This window comes from Hypanus sabinus, chromosome 30 (genome assembly GCF_030144855.1).
Source record: "Hypanus sabinus isolate sHypSab1 chromosome 30, sHypSab1.hap1, whole genome shotgun sequence".
Taxonomy (NCBI): domain Eukaryota; kingdom Metazoa; phylum Chordata; class Chondrichthyes; order Myliobatiformes; family Dasyatidae; genus Hypanus; species Hypanus sabinus.
This window is the reverse complement of record NC_082735.1, coordinates 13,793,946-13,804,973: the sequence shown is the minus strand read 5'-3', so window position 1 is coordinate 13,804,973 and position 11,028 is coordinate 13,793,946. Positions and strand designations below refer to the sequence as shown.

Here is an 11,028-nt window from a genome sequence, read left to right as displayed (position 1 = left end):
CCCTTTACTAAACCCGACTAAGTGGTTCTAAGTAGTCGCTAAACTTTACGTAGTTCAACAGTGTGTACCCTGTTCAGACTTCCGCGCCGATCTGTGATTGGCCATCGCTAAGCCAGCCGAGTCATCAGCCTTGGGTCAGTAAAGTTTGCGATTGGCTACTCTTAAACGAGCCCACCTGTGATTGGGCGCTCCTAAAACAGTTGGCATCAAAGATTGGTCATTCCGTGATTGGACGTCATTGCCCAGACTGTGATTGGGCAGTAGTGGAAGCGCGTTTGAGTTGTGATTGGTCGAGTAGCAGGCTCTAGTCAGTGCGTCCGTTGCGCTTGGAAATTCAAACTGTGCGAGGCGGGCCGCGGCCGTGTGGAGGAGAGGACGAGTTGTGGGTCTAACGTGGACTGCCTTGTGGGTATCGCGGTGTTGGGTCCCGGGGGTGCTGCACCTCAGGGGACGGTGGGGAGAGCGGGGCGTGGGGAAGGAGGACGGGGTGGGCTGCCCACTACACGGCGGCCCTGGGGAGTCCAGCCGCCGGGGCGGTGACTCTTACATACAGTACAGTGCTGCCTTTTTGGAGATGTCCTCGAGTTTTCCGTCCTGGACGGCAATGCAGCCGGTTTGAATGCTCGCAATGCTGGAGGAGCTCGGCAGGCCAGGCAGCAGCGGTGGAAAAGAGTAAACAGTCCATGGTTTGGATCCGAGACCCGTCCTCAGGACCGAGGATGAGGGGAAATAATAACTTGGAGCAAGAAGCTAGTAGGTTATGTGAACCTGGGAGGAGGGGAGGGGTGAAGTAAAGAGCTGGGATGTTGATAGGTGAGGGGGGGGGGGGGGGAATCAGACGGGAGAGAACAGGAGACATTGGAAGAAAGGGAAGGGAGAGGAGCACCGGAGGGAGGTGATGAACAGGTAAGGATTTGAGGTGGGATTGGGGGGTGGGAGACAATTATCTGAAGTTTGAGAAATCGATGCTCGTGCCATCAGGTAGGTGGCTGCCCAGACAATATGAGGTGTTGCACCTCCAACCGGAGTCTGGTTCCCTCACGGTAGTGAAGGAGGCCATGGAATGACATGTCAGAGAATGCTTAGTGCAAATGTTAGAGGTTGGTGCTGACAAGGTGGGGTTGGTTCTGTGCTGTCTAATGGTTGAAGCATTTACTCCCATACTAGCTCTATCTCAGGAAGTAAAGAAAGAAAAGATATAGATGAGCAAAAAATAAATTGGCATGGATGTGGTGGGCTAGAGGACATGTTTCTAAGCTCTAACTGAATGGACCCTGGTGGGCAGCCCCGCTACAAGGATGTTGGGTCAGGTAGCATTAGTGGAGAAAAAGTTAAAGCCCAATGGATGTCATGATCTTCAGAATGATCAGAAATTCTTTCATACGTCTGAGAGCAATTTTTTGTAAGATGGATCAGGCTTAATATTACTGACGTGTTGTTAAATTTACAGCAACAGTACGATTAAGTACATGATTAAGTAGAGAAAAAACTGGGTTACATTATGTGTATCTATGTCTATTAAATAGTTCAGTTAAAATTAGTGCAAAATAACAGAAATAAATAACAGAGTAATAAGGTAGTGTTCATGGATTCTATGTTCATTTAGCAATCAGCTGGCAAAGGGGAAGGAGCTGTTTCTGAACTGCTGAGTGTGCCTTCAGGCTTCTGTACCTCTTTCCTGACAGTAACAGTGTGAGGAGGGCATGTCCTGGGTGGTGGGGATCCTTAGTGATGGGTCCTTGAGGATGTTTTGGATACTACCGAGGCTGGGGACTAATTTAACAAGTTTCTGTAACTTATTTCGATCTTGTGCTGTATACCGCCCCCCCCCCCCCCCATACCAGTTGGTGACGTACCCAGTCAGAATGCGCCCCACTATACAATGGTAGAGGTTTTTGAGTGTTTTAGTTGGCAAACCAAATCCCCTCAAACTCCAAATGAAATATAGCCACTGTCTCACCTTCTTTATTGCTGTATCAATATGTTGCGTCCAGGTTAGGTCCTCAGAGATATTGATACCCAGGAGCTTGAAATTTCTCACACTCCATTTCTGAAGCACTGGTTTGTGTTCCCTCGTCTTACCCTTACTGAATTCCCTAATCAGCTCTTTGGGGTTGACTGCAAAGTTGATGCTAAAAGGCAAAACAGTCAATGATATGTATTTGGTCTCTTTGGAATGTTGGTTGGGGTGTCATCTGAATAAATCTAAAGCAAATTATAGATTGTGGGAATAAAGGTAAAATACATTGGTACAGATTGACAGTGGGGAGGCTGTCTAATGAGGTACTGCAGGTTTACCCTGTGGCAACCATTAGTCAGTGGACTCGCTACTGCTGACAACTTACTGGTTTAATTTAGGTGAAGGGTGTGTTTGCTGTTATTACAAAGTCGGGTGGCAGTGAGACGTGCAAGGCACTATATAGGGAAACTCAAGGATAATATAGACTATCTGTACATCAAGGATGCAAATTCAATAAGGGTAGCAAATACTCGAGGTGTTGTATCTCAGTGCGTGTAGTGGAAGTAATAAAGTGGATGATCTTGTTGCACTATTACAGATTGCCAGGTATGATATGGCCGTCACTGAATCGTGGCTGAAGGATGGTTGTAGTTGGGAGCTGAAACTCTGTTGTATCAGAGGGTCAGGAATGTAGCCAGAGGAGGAGGCGTGACTCTACTGATAAAGAATGGCATCAAATTGGTAGAAAGATGTGACATAGGACTGGAAGATGTTGAATCCTTGGGTAGAGTTAAGAAACTGCAAGGGTAAAAGGACCCTGATGACAGTTGTATACAGGCCTTCTAGCAGTGGCTGGGAGGTGGACCACAGATTACAACAGGAAATGGAAAAGGTGTGTCAAAAGGGCAATGTTATGATTGTCATTGGAGATTTGAACATGCAGGTCGATTGGGGAAAGTCAGGTTGGTAATGGATCTCGAGAGTGAGTTTGTTGAATGCCTAAGAGATGGCTTTTTAGAACGGTTTGTTGTTGAGCCTTCTAGGGGATTTGCTACACTGGATTGGCTGTTATGTAATGAACCAGAAGTTATGTATATTAGAAATAATAGTGGTGTGATAAATTACACAGAGAAGGATGTAGCAGATACTTTAAATTCATATTGTGCTTAAGTATTCACTTGTGAAGATGCTAGCGTAGAGAAAAATAACGTTTTCAGTAACTTGGAGATCTCAGAAAGTGAGTTCCTGCTTCAGCTGGGAAAGCTGAAAGTTTACATCTCCAGCACCAGACAAGGTATATCCAAGGTACTTAGAAGGTCTGTGATTATATAAACAAACCCTAACGTATATTTTCAAAAGTCAGTGAAGACTGGTGAAATCCCCAAGGACTGGAAATGGGCTAATATTGTCCTGCTATACAAGAAGGGTGATTGCACTGACCCTGGTAAATATAGACCAATAAGTAGGTGAAAGAATGGGAGCGTTAATAAAGAATGAGATGGAAAAGCAGCTGATAAAAGCAGGTATGTTAGCTAACAGCCAGCTTGAGTTTAAAGGGGAATTCGTGTTTTACTAATATGCTGCAGTTCTATGAAGGGGCAGAAAGGTATAACATTCAGGCAGCAGAATTAATACAGTTAGATCTAAACAAAGTCCAATGTGGGCAGATAAATAAATGAAAGTTAATGTAAATAAATGTAAAATGTTGCATACAGGAAGTTGAAATACTAGATATAAATATACAATGGGGAGGGGGGTCTTGAATTAGAAAGTGCACTGTATGAGAACGGTTTTGGTGTCCTGGTAGACTCATCACTATCAACATCCAGACAATGCACAGAAGTGATTAGGAAGGCTAATAGAATGTTAGACCATATAATGCACTCAGTGGAGTTCAAGTCTGGAGCCATTCTTATTAAGCTGTATAATGCATTTGTGAGGTCACACCTTGTGTACTGTGTACAATTTTATGAGGGATGTGAAGCCACTGGAGGGAGTTCAGAAAAGGGTGATGAGACTCATTCCAGGTCTGAAAGGTGTGAGCTATGAAGAAAGATTGAAAGAGTTAAATCTTTTTAGCCTAAGTAGACGTAGAATGAGTGGAGACATGATAAAAATGTTCAAAATAATTAAAGGTATAAGTAATGTGGATGCTAGATTCTATTCAAAGTTAATCCATCAAGGAGGATGTGGGGCGATTGGTTAAAGGGAGATTTCAGTCAAACATCAGAAAGCATTTCTTTACACAGGAAGTTGTAGACACATAAACCAAACTACCCAGTTGTGTAGTTGAGAGTAGCACCTGAGAGGCTTGTGAATCTAAACTTGATAGTTATTTCAAAACACTGTGATTAAGAATTTGGCAAGCTTTGTGGGTCCAAATGGCCAGTTCTTGTCAAAAACTTTCTAATGTAAAGAGTTTTTCCCATTTTCTCAGGCTGAACAGATAGATAACTCTTGTCCCGGTGTAGCTGTAGTTGAAAGCAGTTCTATTATTTAGCAGTGCATTACAGAAAGCAAGGAGCCAGTTGTAAAAGATAGTACTTCTTGGCGTTCTCACACGAGGCAGATTCAAATATTAATTGAAATTCCTTCGACACTAACAAAGTGCTTCTCACTGACTGAAATGTACAAACTATACAAGTGGCCGTCTTGATAACAAGCTAATTGCTGAACAACAAGATGTGTGCTATCAACAACAGCAGTGAACTTACAATTAGTGAGATCTAATAATTAAAGATAAGGTAACAATCCAAATCAGGAAAGACATAACACAGAATCATAACTGATATATAACTCACAGTCAATTAGTCTTTTGCATTATTTTCTGCAGCTGTCTAGCAGTATTTTAATTATTCAGGTACGTAGGTCTGCTGGTTCTAGGTTTTCAGTATGTAGAAAGAGCTCTGATCTGTCCTTTCCTGTGCTAAAGCTGACAATGTGATATTTGCGTATATTCAAATTAATTTATTTAATTTATTGAAAAAATCTATTACTTGTTATTCCTTTAATCTTCTGGAATCTTAATCTCTTCTTCATTGCATTTACTGACTTGGTGAGATGGAGATGCTTGTATAATTAACAAATGTTCTTGCCCTAAGTTTCTAATAGTGTTAGAAGAAATGTTTCAAAAACTTCTGGTGAAATTAAATCATATTTATATAAAATGGGAATTGACTTCGTCAAGTAAGTACACTGGTGTTAATCTTCCAAAATGTGGGATTAACTCAAAGCTTGCACATCTGAATTTTAAAGCTAGTAGAAATGAAATAAGAATTTTTATTCTTGTTCTTGGGAAGCTGTAATCAGGGCATTGGTTATCACAACTACTGTATGAGGTTATTTTCAATTCCTCTTTCAGGAAAGAATGCCTTCAAAACGAAAAGCAACTGGTCGCAAAAATAATTCACTGGACTTAAAGAAACATGAAAAACTTCAGGCTTTTCTAAAGGATTTTGACATTGAAGGTATTATAGTTAACTGGTCTTATCTCCAAAGTCTGTACAGGGAGTACATCTCAATTCACCCTGGCTCGCTGCTCTCTCGAGTTAATCCTGTGACCTCCATGTAATTCTGTGTTCATCAGTCACTCATACTTTCTTTGTGTTTGACTTTACAGTCACTACTTTTTCTGCTGGTTTATTAAACAGAATAATAAGTTTCAGCAAACAATCAACTTCTGATGCAAGATCATCTATCTATACTGTTAACTTTTTTTTTATGGATGATCCTGTTCTGTTCATATTTAGTGTTTTCTGTTATTGCTGGTCCTACATGAATTTGAGCTAGTTCATAATAATTTGGCCTTTTCTGTACTCTTACCATTAATTACATTCTCAAGCTATATTATGATTTCAGGTCAAACTTCTGTCATTCTTTAAAAAAAATTCTGTCAATTTTCTGTTCTTTGTCATTCCACCTTTTCCCTTCTGGGGGAAGTTATTGTTCTCTCCAGGTTGTGCTAGTGGTGTACCTAACTAAAAACATGGGCTAATCAAGTGCAATGTGAAATTAAACCAGGGCATTTCCAAAACGTAGAATATTACAACACTGTATAGACCAGGGTTCCGCAATTAGTTTTCCACAAGGGCCAAATTATGTCAAGCATGCGAAGCCAAGGGTTTACCCATTGCGCCAGTAAGTTGTTTTATGGGCAGATGTTGTTGCTGCTATTACCATTATTATTATTAGTGGCAGTGGTAATAATTTAGGCCTGGGATTCTCAAATCCTGTGTTGTGGGTCACACAAGAAAAAAAATGCACTCTTGAAACAAAATTCAAGTCCAAAACCAGCCATTTAATTATGACTGTAACTATCACGACTGTCAGCTGTCACATTGAGAACTCATTGGAGACGTAAAAAAAACACGCACACACCACCACCATCACCTTCCACACAGAGTTTTAGTAGTGGAACGCAGCAGGCCAGGCAGCATCTATAGGAAGAAGCACTGTCAACATTGCGGGCCGAGACCCTTCGTCAGGACTGACGAAATGTCGGCAGTGCTTCTTCCTATAGGTGCTGCCTGGCTTGCTGTGTTGCACCAGCATTTTGTGTATTTGCTTGAATTGCCAGCATCTGCAGATTTCTTCGTGTTTGAGTTTTATTAGTGTTGCCTTTTCCACTGCTTCTGTTCTCTCATTTAATCTAGTTGTTCTTTTTAATTAAGCTCTGTAGTATTTGAAGTATGAAGTGTAGCTATAAATGAAATTATCACAATAAGGTTATACCACAATAAGATTAACAAATGGACAAAAATAAATTGATTCACTCACAGTGTGAGAAGTGACAGCGACGGGGTGACACAATCCTTCTGATGTTGGGCCTGTATTCTGTTGTGACACATGCAACGATGCAGCTGATGTGCTCTCTTGTGCAGATGTTGACTTACAGGTAGTAGAAACGGACTGCTTGTATGATATATTTGCAATTTTTTGTTTGCATTGATCTGATTTTGCAGGGTAGTTGGCATTAAAACTGGCGGCATGCATAGTGTTGAAGTGCCACTTTAGATTTTCTGATTTGCAGACAGCTATGGACAGCATGCATATTAAGTGTGTCAGTTTAGCATTGGCATGGTCCTGTAAAATAAAACAAAACTGATCAGTCCAGCCAGATTTGAACTGATGGTTTTCTGGTCAACTTACGCAGGCCATGTTGTTCTTGGTTTAGGGTCCGTGGCTTACTGCTGGTAACAATTCGCTTAGATGACAGATCCGCTTCTTAGGTGACAGGTGGGAAGCTGGTGCGTGCCGCTGTCTATTCGAGGACCATAGAGAGTGCGCAGTAGGTTACACGCTCTACTGGGGTGTAGGTCAAGTGTACAGTGTGGGATGAGGTTAAAATGGAGCAGCGAGTGCTTTATTCACATGTTATGACAGGTGTGTTTATGTAGGTGCCAAGGCGCAGTCCAAACCTGGCCCGCAGTCCGCCTATTGGGGTTGTCTGGTATAGACCCTTGTGCTGACTCTTTTCTCTACTCTGAGATTAACCTTGCCCTCCTATCACCCCCCCCCCCCCCCCACATAACCCTCTATTTCAATTATCTAAGTTCTTTAAATATCACTAATGTTTCTACCTCTATCACCACCCCTGTAAAGGCATTCCACACACCCACCACACTCTAATACTTCTGACATTCCCCACCCCATACTTTCCTCCAGTCACCTTAAAATTATGCCCTCTTGTATTAACCATTTCCAAAGTGGGAAAAATCTGTAGCTGTCTACTCAGTCTATGCCAGTTGTGTATAGATCTCTATCTGTGCCTCTCATATATTCCTCTTGTCAAGTCACTTCTCGTCCTCCTACATTCCAAACAGAAAAGCCCTAGCTCTCCCAGCCTATCTTCATAAGTTATGCTCTCTAATCCAGGCAGCATCCTGATAAATCTCCTCTGCACGTTCTATATGCTTTATATGAGGCTACCAGAACAGAACACAATATTCCAAATGTGGTCTGTCTAGGCATTTATAGAGTTGTAACAATATCTCACGGCTCTTGAGCTCAATTCCCAAACCAATGAAGGCCAAGACTCCATAGTCTAACAGCCTCATCAATTTGCTCAACAACTTTGAGGGATCTATGGGCATGGACCCCAAGATTGCTCTGTTCCTCCACACTAAGAATCCTACCAGTAACCCTATATTCTGCCTTCAAATGTGACCTTTCAAAATGAATTACTTCACTCTTTTCCTGGTTGAATTCCAGCTAGCCCTGCATCCTGTCATTGTCCTGTTGTAACTTATGATAACCTTCTATACTATCCACAACACCACCAACTTTTGTGTCATCTGCAAACTTAATAACTCCCCCTTCCACTTCCTCATCCAAGTCAGCTATAAGAACCACAAAGAGAAGGGGGTCCCAGAACAGGTTCCTCTGAAATATCATTAGTCACTGACCACCAAGCAGATGGGTAAGCAAAATCTGAATCCATATAGGCAAGTTTTCATGAATCTCGTGTCTACTGACTTCCTGAATGAGCCTACCGAGGGGGTTGCCTTCCAAGAATCCATGTACACCTCAGCCATTTCTCTACCTTCATCATTGTGTTTTGCCATATCCTCAAGCAATTCAGTCAGTCTCAGAAGCATGACCTGCCCTGAAGCTGGAGGACCAGTAGACCACTCTTAGCCTGGCCTGTACCATTTGACCTGTTTAGCACGGGTTACTCTACCAAGAGTGAAAGCACAAGGCTCTGACTCCAGCTAACATAGCTCTCTGGGTCATTGAAGTACGTAAGCCTGCAAACCCTACGACAAAGTTGTCCTTTTGTAGGGCAACGAATAATCCTGATCTGAAGAAACTTTTGGCATAGTTACAATTCTCCAGCAACATTCTTGCAAATGCTGTTTAACACACATATATGCTGACTATCCCTAATCAGACTCTGCTTTTCAAATGTTTGTTACTTTATTGTCACCAAACAATTGATGCTCAAGTGTACAATCATCACAGCGATATTTGATTCTGTGCTTTGTGCTCCCTGAAGTACAAATCCAAGTAAATATAATTTTAAAAATTAAATTATAAATCATAATTAGAAAATAGGAAAGGGAAAGTAAGGTAGTGCTAGTTAGTTCCGGATATTTGGAAGGTACGGCCCAGATCCGGGTCAGGATCCATTCAGCAGTCTTATCACAGTTGGAAAGAAGCTGTTCCCAAATCTGGCCATACGAACCTTCAAGCTCCTGAACCTTCTCCCGGAGGGAAGAGGGACAAAAAGTGTGTTGGCTGGGTGGGTCGTGTCCTTGGTTATCCTGGCAGCACTGCTCCGACAGCATGCGGTGTAAAGTAAGTCCAAGGATGGAAGATTGGTTTGTGTGATGTGTTGGGCTATGTTCACTATCTTCTGCAGCTTCTTCTGGTCTTGGACAGGACAACTTCCATACCAGGTTGTAATGCACCCTAGAAGAATGCTTTCTTAATCCTGTTTGTTGATCCTATCTCTAATAATCTTCTCCAATAATTTGTCTATCACTGAAGGAAGACTAAAATTGCGAGGGTGGTCCCTTCTTGAATGGTGTAACATTTTCCACCCTCTAATCAGTTCACTCAAGCATTCAGATTTCTTTGCACCAGGCTATGATATTGCTTCAGACAATGTTTCACATGGTAAAAGATGTCCGCAGTCCCACAACAGATGGTAGCTCAATCTCCATTCTCCTGACCTATGTGCGGGCATGACGTGTCAAGCAATTGTAACTTGAGGAGGACCTGTATAGTTGCAGTTTTTGCTGAGTTTTGAGGCAAGGGTATGTTGCACTTAACCTCAGTGCTAACCTTCAACAGTAGTCGTTCTTATATTAAAAAAAAATTTGCATTAAGCACTAGGACAGAAAATTAATACCGTATGTTAAGACCACAGATCAATTTGGATATGGCTATTATTGGGGGAAATCACATTGTATGTTTTTAGAAGAAATTTGTGCAGTGATATTGCAGGACTGTTTCTAGTAAATATGTTGCAATGACTAGGGAAAAGCCTCATAATGGCACTGAATTCGGAATGATACTGAACAGTTGTAAATTTATTAGTCAGTAATTGTACTTAATATCTGCTGGCCTCTCCTCAGACTTTGTTTCATTTGCAGTTGAACGGCGGAAAAGAGAGATGGAGAAAGCTTTGAACAATATGCTTATTACAGTAGAAGCACATTACAGTCGAGCAATTATGAAACTTCCAATGGCTGTGAGACAAATGAATTATTTGGAGTACCTTGGTAAGTTATCTTGGACAACTTTGGAATATCTTGGATAACTGCTATGTACTTTTAATGAGCTTGGGAATATCTCCACAAATGTTAGTGATGCATTTTCTAGAATAACATGAGCCTTTATTATTTTAAGATTATAGCATCTTTTTAAAAAAAAAAATGCATTTTAAACTCTCCATTCTGGAGTTCGGATCTGTGTAGCAGGGTCACCAATTTGCTCTGGTGGTGGAAATGTTGGAATTTCCCCATTTAACTGACAAATCTGGGATTTCACAAGTACTGAGAGAGCCAACAATTCACCATTGTTTTGTCAGGCAGTCCTCTGCTGGTTTCTTTCAAAGTGGAAGTCCTACTATGATAAATCTCCAGCTACAAAGTAGGAAATACACACCAGATTGAAGATGGGTGTCAGGAGTACCTGCACGTCCACTTCAGTGGAGGATAGGATAGTGAAAGACTGATTTGTAATAGATAAGTTGTGTGTTTAAGTTCTTAAATTGACACGCAAGTTTTTGAGCACCAATGGCATTGTCTGACAAACAACTAGGGAATATAGCTCACTCAGATATCAGTTTTGCAGCTATTTGGTCTTTAGCATATTTCTTGTACCACCCACTGTTCCCTCCATAATTTCATTGTGCTATGAAGAGTCTTGTTACCATAATATCCCTTCTGATAAGGGATCCAGCAGGTTTATAACTGCATTGTCAGGAGTCCAGCTGGTAGCTAGTACCTTTTCAACTATAGTTTTCAAAATGTTAAATTATTTACTAAAATGTGCACAAACAATATTTGTTTGCACTTTACAAATCCATTCTAGGCTTGGAAATTAACATGATTCCTTCAGTA

General features: G+C 41.4%; 1 protein-coding gene across 3 annotated transcripts in view; it reads left to right on the top strand.

Moving 5' to 3' along the window:
- The first annotated feature begins 261 nt into the window (after positions 1–261).
- cdca8 (cell division cycle associated 8) overlaps positions 262–11,028 on the top strand; it is a 30,533-nt gene continuing 19,766 nt past the window's right edge. The window contains exons 1-3 of one of the 3 annotated variants that reach the window (XM_059954352.1): positions 262–405; positions 5,322–5,427; positions 10,057–10,185. In XM_059954352.1, coding sequence (XP_059810335.1) covers positions 5,328–5,427; positions 10,057–10,185 — 229 coding nt within the window. In that variant the 5' untranslated portion in view covers positions 262–405; positions 5,322–5,327. Of the gene's footprint in view, positions 406–498; positions 754–828; positions 907–5,321; positions 5,428–10,056; positions 10,186–11,028 lie in introns of those variants that run through there. The other 2 variants (XM_059954355.1, XM_059954353.1) reach the window with 2 other exon arrangements.